Source organism: Abramis brama, assembly GCF_963993115.1.
Source record: "Abramis brama genome assembly, chromosome: 10".
NCBI lineage: Eukaryota > Metazoa > Chordata > Actinopteri > Cypriniformes > Leuciscidae > Abramis > Abramis brama.
The window spans coordinates 16,466,304-16,483,562 of record NC_139972.1 but is presented as its reverse complement, the minus strand read 5'-3'; the positions used below and the strand labels follow the sequence as shown (position 1 = coordinate 16,483,562).

The 17,259-nt window shown below is 40.7% G+C and overlaps 1 protein-coding gene across 6 annotated transcripts in view; it reads left to right on the top strand.

The window, feature by feature from the left end:
• The window catches only part of igsf9ba (immunoglobulin superfamily, member 9Ba), a 63,567-nt gene extending 48,896 nt beyond the window's left edge, over positions 1 to 14,671 (top strand). Inside the window, exons 10-22 of one of the 6 annotated variants that reach the window (XR_014607978.1) lie at positions 14 to 133; positions 233 to 383; positions 2,732 to 2,855; positions 3,134 to 3,309; positions 3,407 to 3,633; positions 4,446 to 4,530; positions 5,136 to 5,297; positions 5,523 to 5,568; positions 6,194 to 6,280; positions 6,853 to 8,499; positions 9,096 to 9,141; positions 9,757 to 10,637; positions 10,806 to 10,823. Coding sequence is in view for 5 of the 6 variants with exons in the window: in XM_084126627.1 (XP_083982753.1) it covers positions 14 to 133; positions 233 to 383; positions 2,732 to 2,855; positions 3,134 to 3,309; positions 3,407 to 3,633; positions 4,446 to 4,530; positions 5,136 to 5,297; positions 5,523 to 5,568; positions 6,194 to 6,280; positions 6,853 to 8,499; positions 10,507 to 10,637; positions 10,806 to 11,026 (3,177 nt within the window). In the remaining variant the exon portion in view is untranslated. Of the gene's footprint in view, positions 1 to 13; positions 134 to 232; positions 384 to 2,731; positions 2,856 to 3,133; positions 3,310 to 3,406; positions 3,634 to 4,445; positions 4,531 to 5,135; positions 5,298 to 5,522; positions 5,569 to 6,193; positions 6,281 to 6,852; positions 8,500 to 9,095; positions 9,142 to 9,756; positions 10,638 to 10,805 lie in introns of those variants that run through there. The other 5 variants (XM_084126628.1, XM_084126627.1, XM_084126631.1 and 2 more) reach the window with 5 other exon arrangements.
• The last annotated feature ends 2,588 nt before the right edge of the window (positions 14,672 to 17,259 follow it).

The following is a 17,259-nucleotide window of genomic DNA, read 5'->3' as shown; positions in this document are numbered from 1 at the left end:
CATGTGACCCCAGGACCCCCCTTACTTCAACGTGAGGCCCGGGGGGGAGTACCGTCAGGAGGCGGGGAGAGAGCTGGTCATCCCCTGCGCTGCTTCTGGAGACCCTGAGATTCCAACCATCGTATGGAGAAAGGTACCATGACCCACCAGGACACTGAGTAGCCTGTAATATATCTCCCCCTTGCCATGGATAGACACTCATAAACACTTTATTATTCTTTGCTCTGTCAAGGTCGGGAAGCCCAGCAGAAGTAAACATAACATCTTATCAAGTGGTAGCTTGCAATTCATGTCTCTGAGCAAAGAGGATCATGGAGAGTGGGAATGTGTTGCCACCAACGTAGTAACAAGCATCACTGCCAGCACACGCCTTTTTGTAATAGGTAAATTACTCTATCTATCTATCTATCTATCTATCTATCTATGATTTTGAAGTTTTTTTAAGGACACTAAATACGTCACATATGTGATTTGTCATCATGTGCCAGACAGGAAGTGTAGGCTAGGACATTGAGATTCCCAGCCAAGCTGCACAAGTGAGTCATTACAGTAGGGGGGCAGTGTAGCTCGTGGAGGCTCTAACTCAGCTGTCACGTCTGTGAGTTCGCCCTCGGATAACAAGTGATGTGTCAGCAGACACACAACCCCCACAACATCATTTGTTTGGTGATGGACTGGTGTCATGACAGTCTAAAGATTATGCTTAATGAGGGAGCAATTAACAGATTCTCCGCAGCTGCTAGGTGCCGATAAGAGATGCGATGGAACTCCTGAATCCATTCTCCTCTTCAGAGTCTTCATCGTCTTCAGTGCCCGGCGCTCTGCTGCTATTATCAGCCTGGGTCAGTCTGTGCTTGGAGTTTGTTTATTGTCTGGTCAGAAAACATAAGTGAGAGGAGGCTCAGGTCAGACAAATGGATCTCCTGTTTTTCAGTTCCTCATGAATCTCTCTAGCTGTGTCTGACAAAGCTGAATCCATGTTGGAAAGTATTTGTTTTGGGACAAACAGCCTGGCTTAGACCTTTTGCTTATTCTGTTCTTTTGAACTTTTTTATTCATCAAAGAAACGTGAAAAAATGTATCACGGTTTCCTCAAAAATATTAAAAGTAATTATAAAAAAAAAATTTCTAGACCAACAAATCAGCATATTAGAAAGATTTCTGAAGGATTATGTGACACTGAAGACTGCTGAAAATTCAGTTTTACCATTACAGGAATAAATTACATTTAAAAATAAATATGTTAAAATGTAATAAATTGAAATGCTTATTTTAAGTTTTAGTAATATTTCACACTGATACTGTTTTTACTGTATATTTGATCAAATAAATGCATAGACTTTTTTCAGAAAACATTCAAAACTTACCGATCCCAAACATTTAAACGGTAGTGAATAATTTTATGTTTTTTTAATTATAATTGAGAGTTTCTGCCTGAATGTTACCATAAAAGAGAGTAAGATTAAAGATAAAACAAGAAGGTGCTTGCCTATACAAAACTGTTGCTGTGTGGTTGCTAAGATGTTTTGGTTGGTTACTTCTTGGCCCAAGGCAAAAGAGCCCAGTCCTAAGTACAATAATTTAGCAAGAAATAGCTCAGCTCAAAAAACATGATTTGATGTGCATTTATCCATAGCACAAACAGTGAGGGGGAAAAGTAATGTACCAAAGTTGAATACTTTGTAGTTTCGCTATCAAAGATATCAGCAACTCTTACTCTCTACGTAACTACATTTTTGAATAGGTATGTACTCTTTACTGCAATAGATTTGTGATAAGTAATGCAAATACTCGTTACATTTTGTATGGAAGTGATATCGCCATCTACAGGGCATCGAAGGTACTATGTTTTGTGCATATATTTTATTTATCCATTATATTGAAGAGACCTTTTTGAAGGATATTGGTTTACTTATGCCCTTTTGCAATATGGAGGTGTTCAGTTTTATTTCCGACACATCGTTTATCGGTTAACGTCGTTTATTTTCACCTGGCGCGAAGAGGAGTGCATTCAAATTGTTTAATGCACAGCTAGCCGTGGATTATCCCGCTTATACCATGGCCATACCAGTGTCTGTATATTGTCTCTCTTTATTAATAATGAAGCTGTGAGTTTAATTACTTCAAAACAAGTGATGTTAGCCCAGATGCTGAGAAATATAATGTAGCGATTCAGAATGTTTCTGTGTGTGCATGATCGCAGCATGATCTCCGAGTGACGTATGCGTGTGTGCGCTTCCATGAAAACAGCACATTAATATAGAACTGTGATTAAACTGACTTGGAAGTACCTGTTCATTAAACTGTTTTATTGTATACCTTCCAGCCAATCTGAGTCGAGTATTCTGAAAGACCATCTAAGAGATAAAATACTTAATTACTGTTAAAATCAGATACTCTTGCCCCTGGTTTCACAGACAAGGCTTAAGCCTAGTCCCAGACTATAATGCATGGTTTAGCTGTTTTAACTGAAAGCAACTTGCTCTGACATATCTCTAAATACTACTTAAATGTCCTAATTGAACTAAGGCCTTATCCTGGCTTAATCTAAGCCCTGTCTGTGAAACCAGGCCTAAGACTTTTACTCAAGTTGTACTGGAATTGGTGACTTGTAACTTTTAATGGAGTCATTTGTAAGGTACTTTTTACTCAAGTATGGTTTTCAGGTACTCTTTACACCTCTGAATTTAAAGGTTGAAATCACTGCTAATTAAAAATGACCCTATTTCAGGCACTAGTCCACATGCGCCAACTAATGTCCACGTGTCAGCATCCACAAGCTCCGCTAACGTTTCCTGGGAACCTGGATATGACGGAGGCTTTGAACAGACGTTCTCGGTCTGGTATGGCCCGGTGTAAGTCATGCCAGAACCCCCACTAAATATAGTTCCTTCCTCACTTTTTCTACATATACTCGTGACGTAGTCTAGTCTATTTTTTCCCATTCTGTTAAAGCACTAATTATGAATTGCAAATGCAATGAATCAGTGGGACAGTTTAAGATCAATTCATTTACATTTCACTGTATTTCAAGAAATGCTGTATGTGATATGCAAGACATGTTCTTGTTTTTAAACTCAGATTTTTAAGGTAACATGCATTTTTAATGCAACCCTTTGTTATAATCCAATAGGAAGGTGAAGAATGATTTAGGGCCACATGATTGGCTGTCCATACCTGTGCCCGGCTCTCAGACTTGGTTGATGGTCCAGGGGTTGGAGTTAAAGACTGCCTATCAATTCAGTGTGCTGGCCCAGAACAAGCTGGGCACCGGCCCCTTCAGTGAGGTAGTCACTGTGACTACAGGAGGTGGGCGGCACTTCATTACAAACTGTATTGTGTAATGGAACACTCTGAATGACCCTCCACATGAGATGCACTTACAACCTCCTTTTATTTTTCCTAGGGTATCCCATAAGTACCCCTGAACCACTGGTGCTTCTAACTCCACCACGGTGCCTCACAGCCAACCGGACACAGCAGGGTGTATTGTTGACATGGCTTTCTCCGGCCAATCACTCTTCACCAATCGACCGTTACATCATTGAGTTTCGTCTGGGAGAAAGGTGGGAGGTTCTGGATGACTTGATTCCTGCCACTGAGACTGAGATCATAGCAAGAGACCTCATTCAGGTAACACTTATTGTGTTAATGTCACTACTAATATCCACGTAAATCCCTTTTTTCAAGATTTTTTAATGCAATTAATGCTGCCACCGGGGTTTTGTAGAAAATAGAATAAAATAAATTTATATTTATAGTATGCACTGACATTCAAAAGTTTGGGATCAGTAAGATTTTGTTAATTAATATTTTTACAAAATATTCTAAAAGTTACAAAATATGCTGTTTTTTTTTTTTACTTTCTATTCGTCAATCTAAAAAAAATGCATCATGGTTTCCACAAAAGTATTAAGCAACACAACTGTTTTCAACATTGATAATAAGAAATCAGCATATTAGAATGATTTCTGAAGAATCATGTGATAAAGGAATAATGGCAGCTGAAAATTAAGCTTTGACATCACAGGAAAACATATTTCTTTATTTTTTTAAATATAGTATCTGTGTGTGTTTGTATGTATACTCTTTAAGTAACCCATCAATAATAGAGGTGGAGTTAAAGTTAAGGTTATTTGCAATTTGAAACCCTACTTCTGTAATGTGAAAATTAATTTAAACATTTTTTATATATCATTTCAAGTTAAAATGAGTGATTTCCATGCGTTTGTGTCAGAGCATGGCAGCTCTGTGATTATTGAGAGAGCTGCAGTGAGGGATTGCATTTCAGCTGAAAAGCTCAAAGGATGTCATTTTAATTCAGTCTGACATACAGTGGAGTCTGCTACAAATGTTCTTGTTACAAATCTGTTGGTAGATCTGACACTTCAACCTGTTGGCCTCACAGGATTTGTGACCCACTGACCTGTTTCTCTGTCTCCCAGGACTCTTGGTATGAATTCCGAGCGCTAGCAGTAATGGATGATCTTGTCAGTGAGAGCAGTAATGTGGTGGGAGTGTCAAGTACAGGTGAGAATAAGGGGCATCGTTAAAATGCACCAATTCATTGCTTTAGCCACCTTGAGCTTAACTGCCCCCTGCTGCTCATTGTAGTTAGTGCCCTACTGTATTCCTTTTCTTCATCTTTTTTTTTGCTGTGTAGATGCAATACAGAGTAATCATGCAACTATTTTTTTGGAGGGGGCAACAATGGCAGTCCTGGCTCATTTAAGATATGAACAAAAAACACTTTTTATCAAAGCTGATGTAAAGCTAAAATTGCTTACAGATTGAGCTAATACATTTTAATAGATCACCATGCATTTTCATTGAAATTAAAAAGCTGAAATTTTCAATTTAGATTTGAATAAACGTAATTATTAAAGATACTGATTTGTTTTTGGAATTTGCATTCAAAATCCACTTGGGTTAAAAAAAATTGAAAGCCACGCGCCCTCTCGATCTAAATAGGCAATCCAATAGGCTGCAGTTATGTTAACACTATGCTATAATTTGCTTTGTAATGCACACTAACTGAATCACAGTCAACAATCACGTTAACCTGCTTTGTGAATACACGCTTGCTGCATTCATCCATCCTAATTTCATGTTTCGGAGTCTGTCTCCTCTCTCAGACCCCTTCCCTCCCACAGAGATCTCTGATGAGGGGCTGGCCAGGCCAGTGGTGGCCGGCATCGTGGCCACCATTTGTTTCTTGGCGGCTGCCATACTCTTCAGCACGCTTGCTGCGTGTTTCGTCAACAAACAGCATCGTCGCAAGCTCAAACGCAAGCGAGGTGAGTCCTTCAAAACTCCAAGACAATGTCTCTCTGTAGCATTCCTGGTTTAAAGCTGAAATGTATAATGTCTGCACTACTGTTTTTGCGTATAACAAATTTATTGGATTTGGGATTTTTGTGTGTGCAATTTTTACATTTTACCAGCTTCAGCATTGCAGTGGTTGAGATAAAGATATGAAGTATATTGTCATGCTGATGTGGCATTGTGTGATTTGTCCTTAGATCCTCCACTATCGATTACGCACACAAGGAAAAGCATTGAATCTCCGTAAGTATCAGTGCATGGTAACATCCATTATACTTTGCTCTTCTGCAAATCTGTTGACTACCAGGCACATGGCTTGAGAGAGAGAAAGAGAGAGAGAGCATGTACAGTTTGGGAAATCAAACAGCTGACCCTAGCAGCTGCTGTGTTAACGTGAGGGATGCATGGAGGAGGATTTGAGTGGTCACTAAAGTGGCTGCTATAAATGCATCTGTGCTTACCCCTGCTTTTCAGCAGTGAGATGCATTGATTTACCATTACAAACAATCTTCTCAAGCTTTTTCTTTTTTTTTTTTGCCGTCCAGTCAGGTTGTGATAGAACCTTTCAATAGTGCAAGAACAAATTTATGAACATGATGCTTACCCCCCAGCTTCTCTGAATCGATCAGTGCAGGCATGGCAGCATGTCACTCTTACATTTAACCAGAGATAAAGGAAGGGGAACATTAAGGGTAGCACCTCCAACCCAGTTGAAACTGGGATTCACGCTCTTATCTGATTCCATTGTGGTCTTAATAGAGCTGCAGTCTCATGCTCCCATCCCACCCATTTCCACATAGCAGTGTGGAACCATAGTCTGGTTGACGGCCGACTCTGCCCCGTCTCTGTTGTGTTTTTGTCACCGCAGGCCTCCTCTTACCCCCTTGCCTGGCATTGAGCCCTACTGGGAAGAGCCAGACAGGAGCAGCTACAGGCCCCCATCTACCAGCCCTCAGTGAGTGCTTGCACCTGTATCTCTCTCTGCAGCAGGCGCTAACATGCGCCTGTCTGCCGTAGCTGCATGTTTTCAGTTAGTGGTGCAGAGCTAAACTGCTTCTGTGGGGGAATAGACAACTTCAGCCCACAGCTGCTCCTAATTTTGACACTTATTTGACCGTTTAAAGTCAGGAAGATGGATTATTATTGAAGAGTTGGGTGAAGATATAGTTTAGCTGATATTCTGTTGGCCCACTGGTGCCTGTATAAATGTATGTGTTTCTGTATCCTGTCCCCATTCTGTTGTTCTCCATTATGTCTCATCCTGACATCGTCTTTCAGTTTTATTAGACAAGATGGCCAATAAATATAGGTCAATGTTTAATGTAATCACTATTATGAAAACAGCTGCATGGATAAAGGCTAATTTCTCTTTTTTTTTCATTTAGAATGTGTAATATCATGCCATTTCCTTTTGATTATATTCCACATGTCTAAATATGGAGTGGTTCTTGTTTTGATAGTGCTGATTTTAAGTTCTGGTATTCCACAGGGCTCGGCCCTAAGCCCCATGTCTTTTTTGATTGATAGGCTGTCCTCTGGGAAGATCAGTCCTGAGAGCATTGCTTCCTCCCGGCCCCCATCTCTGGCCAGCGTGGGTGGCCACAGTCTATACGTTAAGAAGTTGCCAAGCCCCAGGAAAGAGAAAGAGCTTTCCCTCTATAAGAAAACCAAGAGAGCAATAACCAGTAAGAAGTACAGCGTGTCCAAGCACGAATCTGAGGTTACCACGCCCATCGAGCTGATCAGCCGTGGACCCGATGGAAGATTCATCATGGACCCCAGTGGCATCGACACGTCCCTCAAGCCCAGACGCATTGAGGGTTTTCCCTTTGTGGAGGAATCAGACTTGTATCCTGAGTTCCGCCAATCAGATGAGGAGAACGATGACCCAGGGCCCCTACCCCCAGTCATGGCCACCCTCAGGCCCCAGATATCCCCTGTGTCCTCCAGCCAGGAGTCCTACATGCAGCCCCCAGCCTACAGCCCCCGGTTCCAGAGACCCATGGAAGGTATGAGCATCTCGGAGGGTAGTCGGCTTCAGGCCACAGGGCAGAGCCGGGTCTCCCATTTTCACAGGGTCTTCCCTCCAGGCCCCTTCTATGGCTATCTAGGTAGTGGTGCTGAGGTGGAGCTTCACCCTCCGTTTTACATGCCTGATGTTAGTCCACGTAGCTCTGCCATGTCCTCCTCACCTTCATACCCCCCCGAGGGGCCGTTTCGCCATCCCACCATCCCAGAGGAGAGGGAGGAGCTGAGGATCCATCAGTACGGTGCCTCCGGCCACGCCCTCCCACTGGTGCATAGCCCTCCCTCCTCTCGCTCAACCGAGATCTGGCAGCCTCCTGACTTCCCCTTTCTGGGTCAGGAGGGTCCCCGTCTCACTCTTCCACCACGTCATTCCTCATATCTCCACCGGGACCTCCCCGAGCCCCCGCCATACCCCTCCCATAGTCGCACTCTTAGCACCACCTCTCAGCTCCCTTCAAGCTCTGCTTTCCTCCAGCTGGAGGCCCCTAGAGCCCAACTGAGCAGATCTCCCGGCAGGTTCCCGCCTCAGGGCCCTTCAGCCAAGCATATAACTATGCAACAGGCCCAGACTCTGGGGCAGTTGAGACACACTGCCCACGGTATGGGCGTACCAGTGTTGCCTTACTTAGGCGCCACGGCTCGCATGGGGAGCCCAAGCACACTGCACAGTGAGAGCTCGGACGGCTGGAGGTCCGAGGCCCAGCCTTGGCTGAGCCCCAGGGCAGCACGAAGGATGGATCTCGGCCTGCAGCAGGTGGTCCTGCAGCCGTCACGACTCTCCCCACTGACCCAGACCCCTCCCAGCTCACACGCCGGCTCTCCAGACATTCTCGTCCGCCCTCCTCCCCGTCCCAGCATCCTGCGGTCTTCCCGCTCTCAAGAGATGCCCGAGAGTGCCCGTCACCCTGCCAGTGTCTCCTTTTCCCGAAGGTCTCTCTCCTCTTCCCCTGCCACTTCACCTACCCAAAGCCAGAGTGGCCAGCGGCCCAGCCTCAGCTATCGTGCCCACATGGCCTTTGCCACAGCCGCGGCCAGCTACCCCTCCCAGTCCCCTTCACCCCCCACGGAGAGCAGTGATGCTTTCGGCCAGATGCCATCTCAGAGAAGGACAGATGAGGAGATGCTCCCCTCAGAACCCTCTCCAGGGTAGGTGAACCGTACCATTGGAGGCTCCAAAATGACAAAGGAGTTTGTTATTCATCATCTGTGCCGCAAAAGCAAAGCTACCATGCTTTTGCGTTTTTTTGATAAAAATATTTTTACATGTACATCTTACTATAAACTATTTACATACTGTATGCACAAATGTCCATGTCCTCCAGTATAACTCCTTATTGGGTTCACAGGATAAATTTCCATTCATTTTTTATTTTCTTCAAATCCTATTCTCCTTTAACCTTTAAACAGTGTAATCTTGATATAAGAAATTATTGTAGTGTTTAACATTTCTCATGGTTAAGGATTTTCTAGTGCATCCATGATGATCCCATGGCTCTTCCTTCTTTGTCCTCTTTTGTGGGCTGATCACATCACTCACCCTCTCCAACTCATTTCCTTCCATTTCTCTCACTTCCTCTAACTCAGGGCTTTGACCATCACGGTGGCCTTCTTAGGCGGCCTTTGTTGCCAGGGATGAGTGTGCTCTCATCTCTTGCAACACTCATCCTCATAATAGAGTAGAGACGGCGCTTTTCTCTGGAGACACTGGTAGTCTTACCCTCTCTGTTTTTGATTGATCTCAGCTATCTGGGCAGCATTGTTGTGACCAGGTCCTCTACACCACAATAGGTAAGGGTCGAATCCATGTCTGAAAGGGGAGGGGTTTGCAGGCGGGGATCTTAAATCATTCTCATTTAAAGGGGAATGACTTTTTTAGAAGATTTTTTTCATTACACGATAACAATTATACACTATCTTTTTTGGTAAATATCCTGAATTTTTTTATTGCTGGTATATAAACAATGCCATTTTTTAGCCTTTTTCAGCACTGCTTTTCAAAGCATCTCTGTAATCATTACATTTTTTTTTTCTCCAGGAAATGTTGCACTTGCGCCCTTTGAGAGGCACACTTGGATATTCCCCTTTAAAAATGTGTTTCCATGTACAAAAATATCATGCATGCCTTTTCTAAATACTCTTTCTCGATGCCAAATCAGTAACAGCAGTTCTCAAACTAAAATTTCTTATCACATTTTGTCGTCCTAGTGGTTTGGTTCCTTTCTTTTATGTGACTGTTCTTTACTGGCCATTCTCCCCTCCCTGCCATCTCTTCTCCTGTCAGCATGGTGAAGCCACTGTACAGTGTATTCATGGTAACCAGAGTGTGTTTGATGTGGCGAACTTTAGTGCTCAATCATGTCTACCTCCCCCTCTATTAATCACTTTCACTTTCTCTTTCCACAGCCTCAGCAGCAGGGGAGACTGTCTGTAAACGCTTTGTGTTTCTGTGCCTTGTGAACCCATGAGTTGTTGCCTGACTCTTCAGTATGGACGTTTGAGTGTCATGATCTCTGCCATGATAGAGGAATGGCATGTGCGATAAAAGACAACACTTTACAGGAAATGTGACCCCTGTGGTCAGTTTAATAGGAAACCAGTGAGCTTACTGGGAAACAGGAGATTTTGGCTAATTGTAATTTGATTGGACAGTGCTGGCAGCATGGCAGCAGTGTACAACATGAGGTAAAAGGTTTATTCATGTTAATTTAGGTGTATTCTGTAGTAAATGAGTGGGGGAGGGGAATGCTAAATTCAACTCACCAGACTAACTGAACTAATACAATGTGCTTTTAATTTGCAGATACCCATCTAATGAAGAAGAGTTTTTGTTTTTCAAAAAATAAATGTGATTTGATATTTAATATTTATGCTGATGACCAATGAAAAGTGGCAAAAAAGTCCAATGATAAACAGTATTTTCAAAATAATATCTAACAAGGCTTTTCTTGCAATTCGCCAAAAGTTGATCAGTTGCTAAATTGCACAGTACATGATGTTGATGAATGGTACTTTTGTCATGAAGGCTTTAACAGCGCATTTGGCATTGGGCAGCCAAAGGCTAAATCTCAGTTTGATCAGGCGTAGTTCGTCAAAGCGTATAGTGCACCCTGGTGGCGGTGTGAAGTAATGCATAATTGTGTTTGTCTCTCACAGGGAGCATTTAGGTGCAGTGAGAGTCCCTGCAGGGTCTGAGAGCTTTGAAGCACTGATATATTATTGTATTAATAAAGCCAAGAAATCATCAGCCAACAAGAACAACAACTCCAGATTCAAGAAAAGGACAGGTCAGTTTCACCCGTACATTACATACTGGGAGAAATGGACATGTTATCAGCCCTGACACCTTAACATCGTGGCAGCGAGGTTTGCATGCACAGGCAACTCTCACATTTTCTTCTGAAAATGTAAAAATCTTTTCTGTTGCTGTGTCTCATCTGCTCTGCTGTCTTCAGATGTGTCCACCTCTCAGACCCAGCAGCCGCATGCATCTCAGGCCTCTGAGCAAAGAGAACATCTCAGCTCTCCCTCAAAGAAAAAGTGGAAAAGTACACTTAGAAAGTCCCCCTGTCTCCATCTGTCCTCTCTGCTGCGCTGGCTTCACCCCAGAGAAGACAGAAAATCCCTGCTGGCCAGTATGGACCCTGCCCCCTCAAACTATGGTTCTCTGCTCTGAGAGCCCCCCCCCCCAAAAAAACTCACTAAAACTTATCCTGTGGGGCGGATCGTCTTCTTGTCCATTAGCAAAAACGTATAATGGTCAAGCTCTCAGTACTGTTTTGTAATCAGTCTAAACTAGATACAATTTATTATGTTCTTCGGTTGGCACAATATACTACACATATCTGTATTTTCTGTAAATTTACACTAAGGAAAAACATACAGGGGTGCTCTTTTAGAAGAAACAGAAAACTGGGACAGGACAAAAGCTTTTCTTTTGATAATAAAAAGAAAAAAATAGCATTCCATTACATGCTAGGAAAATCATAACGTCGTCAGAACTGTGTATATTGTGAAGGATAGAGAGTTAAATGCTCTGTACAAATATGTCTCTCAAGACGTGATAGTTACTACAGGGTTTATTTTCTTCCTTCTACAAAATATACCTCAAAAGAGAGAAAAATAAAGAAAAGGAATAAATAACCTGGAACATATTTCAGCACTTCTACCATATTTTGTGCAAGCTAGCGTATTTCATTTTGGATGACATGTTGTCTGTTTGTGGCAAAGCTTGACAGAACATGAGGGAATAATGTAAACCCAGAAATTAATTTTCTTTTAATTGGTTTATAACATATTAAACATGAAATATAAAGCACAGAATATCATTGAAATTGTAAGCTTGAAAAGAACGGCTGCAGTACTAGACTTGTCCTGCAATATTTAAACAGATATTCACACTTTTTTTATTCCATGCAAAGGCAGGTGAAACTGAAAACATGCTTTCTTAATTATTTTTTGAATAATTTACATTATTTTTGAAAAAAATAATAATAAATTGGACAGCTTTAAGGCACTTTTTATCTGTGGTTGGAGGTAGATTAATAATAGCCCCCTGCTAAAAAAATATTCAGGTACACGTTCAATTTTAGAAATATGCTTTTTGACATGTTCAGATGACATAAGTGGAAATGTAATATTTAAACTGCAGTACAATTACTTGGTCCTTGTCTTGCACAAATGTAGTTAGAAGTGGTGAAATGCATTATTAATCTTTCCGTCACTTCCTTGAAGTAAATAATTTGTTATATGTTGCTTTGGACACAGTACAAAAAAAGGAAGTGCAGTAGATATTGTGCAGACTAATGAAGACATCAATATAAAATAGAAAAGTAAAATAGTCCTTACTCTGATCAGTGAAAAAAAAAAGAAGATGTTCTTGGGTTACTTTCTACATACAAAAGTGAACCTTCAAAAGTAGCTTGACTCTTTTTGAAAACAATTTCAGTAATTGTATTGTAATCTTTACTATTTGTCATCCATCACGACTCATCTGATGACATAGCAATGTTTGTTATTTGAATTAATGATGAGTTTAGAAGGATGTTTATTGTCTCTAGAGTTCACTAACAGCTGCTGATTTGCTACCGTACAGTGAAAGCTAATTGAGCATATGCTAGTTTAGTTTAACCGATGGTGAATGTATGATTTGCTCTTAGAAGATCAGATTTATCTGAATATTTTCAATGTGATGTTTTCTCTCTTTTAGCTCGTTTACGCGCCAATGCGATTACTCCAAAATGAATCTTCTTCTGTGAATGGAATTTAATAATGAGGAAACTGAATGAAATCTCATGCAGTACTTGAATAAGGCTGAATATACAAGCAGGAAACGCTGGGATGAATTTCTTTGTATAGAGATTCGTAGTAGCCTTTTTGAGTTTAAAAGATTTGACTTAAGTGCCCAAAGGGTTTACTTTGTCTTTTCTTTCTCTTTCTTTTAATACAACTATTTTACTCGACATGCTCGACGAATGCTCAAACATCTCATTGCAGTATATTTGATCTATTCAGTATTAGGTCAGTATATTCTGTTGCTTATTTCTATGTATGTCTTCATCATTACTACACTGTAAAAAAAAAAAAATGATATGATCAATAAGTTATGACAACATAACAACAAAGTAAAGTTCAGGGTGATTGGGACACTTTTTGCCATTGAGATGACTTGGAAGAATTGTTTTTACATTGCTTTAACTCGTCAAAATAAGTTAAGCAATTTTCAACTTTTTTATAAGTTATACAAGATTCAACTCACTTTTGTATGTAATTTAAGTTGAAATGACTTAAAAATCTAAGTTGATTGTACTTAAAAATCAACAAGCAACAACTTTTTATTTTATTTTTTACAGTGTAGCTTTTCCATGTGGTGCAATTCACAAGGCTGCTTTAATCGTGTAGTCTCTGAGAGGAGAGGGCAGTGTTCATTTTTTTGATAATATTCTTGAATACCTGCCTTTAGCTGTCGGAAGAAAAGTGTTAAAGTTAGACTTAACTGTTTTTTCGCTACGTGTTTTGTCAAGTTCAGTCAAGAACTCGTTGCTAATAAGTCCTACAACAACCACATAATGTTTACATGATCTAGAAATATAACGTGCAAGGATGTAGGCACATTGTACACATTATGACTTGGTGCTATGTCTTTTTGAACTCGTGGTGCTGTGGTTCAGAGGTTAACACACAAACTCACGCACAGTCCTCTGTCTTTACTAAACTAGCTCCGTCGTGATTTCCGTTGTCAAGTTCTGGTGAGTAGGGCCGCAAGCAATAAAACCTCTCTCACAGGGCAGGTCCTGTGCGCTCACTATCTTTCAGTATGGAAACCGTTAAAAGTGTTCAATAAGGATCGGCTTTGACATTCAGTATGTGCTTACGTTATCGCGCGAACGTTCGCTGTCACCACGAATAAAAACCTGCGTATTTAGAAGGGTTTATAAAGACGAACTTGCCAGTCTCGTGGAGGCAGCATATCAAATGTATAATCCATGAAATGTACCCACGGTATGATAGTAAATTTTTCATTTAGCATGGAAATACCTGGCAACTCAAGCAGGTGGAGGTCAGATGCGTCAAGCGGCGGCATTTCTGTTTTATAGTGTTTTTCATGGACACGGTGGAGCGATGCATCCTCGAATAAAGCTGCCACGCTGATTTAAGATGCAGGTGCAGTGTCGCTGTATATCTGTGGATGGTGATTGACGGCATTTTATTCAGCTCCTCAGTGGTCTTTGTAGGGAGAACCCGACTGAAACGTTTCTCTTGTTGAATATGATAGCCTACTGTACAGGTAGACACGCCCCCTTTTTGCTTCTGTAAGAGGGCTCATTTGCAGGAAGTGTCATATCAACTCTTTGATTGCCTGTATTCAGTTTCGTGCTTACTTCTTATGGTGCTTCGTGAAACTTTATTTCCCTTTTTTTGTTTTTGATTGAACAGAACTAAACTTACATAGCCTAATCAAGATATTTCACTCGTTCGGACCTGTCTGTCTCGTTTCAGATAATGTACATCTTTTTGTTCTTGATTCTTTTGCTGTTCATATTAACCAGCACTGAAAACTTAGAATGTAATACTGCATTATGCACTAATTTATGACTGTTTTAACATTAAACCTCATACTTAGAGCTTATTGGAAGCATATTTCAAATTGCATTTTTGTGCTTTTTAACTGCTTTTGAATTTGTGTTGTACATTGTTTAGAGATTATATTATCTGAATGATGTGTTCTGGGCAAACATGTTTTCCATCCTGATTACCCTACATGCAAATGTATAAGAGACTGTTCTTATGTTAAGAAAAAGATGATAAATTGACAGATTTATTTGATTGACTGATTCTTTTGTTAAGTAATCTCATTTATTTCAGGTATTATTCTTAAAACAGTATGGTGCTGTACCAAAGCCTTATGTACAATATTATTATGATGTATTGTTTGATTCTTCTGCCACTGCTAAGGAATTCTCCAACAAATTGCTACAACTCTGATTATAAAACAAGGTGCGGTGGCGCTCTATCTTCTCGTCTTTGATTAGTAGGCCTACTTCATGGTATTTTTCTTGGGCATTCGGTGTACTCAGATCCACATACTCAGATGTTAAGATATGGTGCCTGGTGTGTCTTCATGCTGCTAGGAGTAAATGTTAAAGATGTTTCGTATCTGTACTACCAACTTCTGTAGTATGACATTGACCTCCATAATAACTCAGCTGGACACTTTGATTCAGCATCTTGATATTAAAAGGGAACAAACCTGCAGTAAGCAATGGCATTTTTAGAGAATAAAGGAAATCCCATTGCTATTTTTATTCTATTGTTTAAAAAAAAATTTTATTTTTTTTTCCTTACATTTATTAATAAGTCTTGCTCTAGAATAAGACCCCAATCAAAAAGAATATGCTATCCTGACAAATGAATTGTCCTTCGAGAGTTACGTCAATAACAGATCTGGGAATGAAACATATGGAGTGTTAAATATGTGTGTGTGTGAGTGTGCGCTTGTGCTGTCTTTAACAGCCCAACTGAAGTTATGTATTAGTGGAGCCGTTCAATTTGCATTGTTTACATCACCAGATGCCCAGATATGCACATTTTGGCAAGCTCTATTAGGTTGACATTTTTCAACGCTTTGGTCCATGTAATAACCCCGTAAAACTTTTTTGTATTTTGATATAATAAAAAAAAATATAAGAGTGTGTTTTTATTTCTGTAAGAGTGATCTTTTGACTGTTAGTACCTGAAGTGACCACTAGAGGCCACTAATGCATAATGTTAAATCTGAATGGCTGATTTTAAAACTTATGTTTCTTACATTAAGCAAAATCCCTTACAGGGAAGGTGTCTGCCACAATGACTGATACTGCTGTCATATATAAAAATCATCCAGGTGTAAAGTCCTAAACCAGCTCAACTCCCTCTCACACACCTATTTATCTGAAGTGAGTGACTAACACACACTCTGCCATGGCATAGGTCTCGTGGCCAACGCCTTGCCATTGGCCAGATGACTTAACAATTATCATGATGATGATGATTATGATGTCTCAAGAAGAAGTTGTGACAGACTCTGCTCAGTTCTATTGTCTTTTGGCCATTTTTGCTTTAATGAACCAGTTATGACATCTGACCATTCAGCATGTTATGCAGCTGGATAAAGTGTTTTTTAAATCTAAGAATCAAATTTGACCTGACATAAGATATCTTTGTTTATATGATATTCCATGAAAGAAAGAAAATATTAAAGTGATAGTTCACCCAAAAATGAAAATTCAGTCATCATTTACTAGCTGGTCCAAATCTGAATGAGTTTCTTTCTTCTGCTAAACACAAAGAAATTTTGAAGAATGTTTGTAACCAAACAGTTGAGGCACCATTGACACCATTGAGTATTTTTTCCCCCTCATACAATGGAAGTCAATGGTGTCTCACAACTGTTTGGTTACAATTTTCATTTTTGGGTGAACTATCCCTTTTAAGATTTGAAAAGACATGAGGGCGAATAGATGTATGAAATTGTCTCTTAAAACACATGTCTAAAGTTGTATCCCAAAATTCTTTACTATTTATTTGAACTTAAATCATTATTTCATCAGTATTCAATGAGGGAGAAAATGATCACAATACACTTTAGGGCCAGAAAACAAAACATTTTTAGACTTACTGTACCATATTCATGAATTGAAGGTTTTACATATGGTTCAAATCTCAGGTGGATGTTCTCAATACCGTGACAAACAGTTAAGTTTAGGTGAGTCCTAGTCTCGCGTAGCCAGACCTTCAGACTGACGGCTGAAGGTCTGGAATTCATAGCAGCTTTCTTTGGCCAAGGCCCGCCCATAAGGCCGTTTGACCGACATGTCAAACAACCAATTACAGTTCGTTTCGTTCAGTGTCACGTTTCGTTGCGTGGAAATGTCCCCACAACAACAGATCGGCGTGCAACCATAGACTGCAACAAGTCAGTCAGCATAGAAAATCAAAGAAGGAGAAGAAAACAAGCAGTAAGTCATTGATCTGTTTGTGCACGTATAACAACAATTGCGTCTGCATTACCACATCTGATCAAAACACCGAGTAAATCAGTAGGAAACGCAATTACACGTCTGCGCTTTGTTTCCAGGCGGACCGAAAATAAACGCGACACTCGCGCCCCCCGGAAATCCGATAAAATTCAACCAATCAGATGACGACTTCGACATTCCTGAAGTGTTTCCAGTTAAGTGTACCATATGCATCAGACGTTTAGCCAACGTTCCGTGGGCGTGACGTCTGAGGCTGAGACTAGGTGAGTCCTAACTGATATCCACCTTGCTCATGGCCACGCCCCCAAACACGCGCACTCATTTTATCAGGTGGTGCGTGAGAAAGAACTTTTCATGTGTCCTTCCGAGACCGAGCACATTCACTCACTCT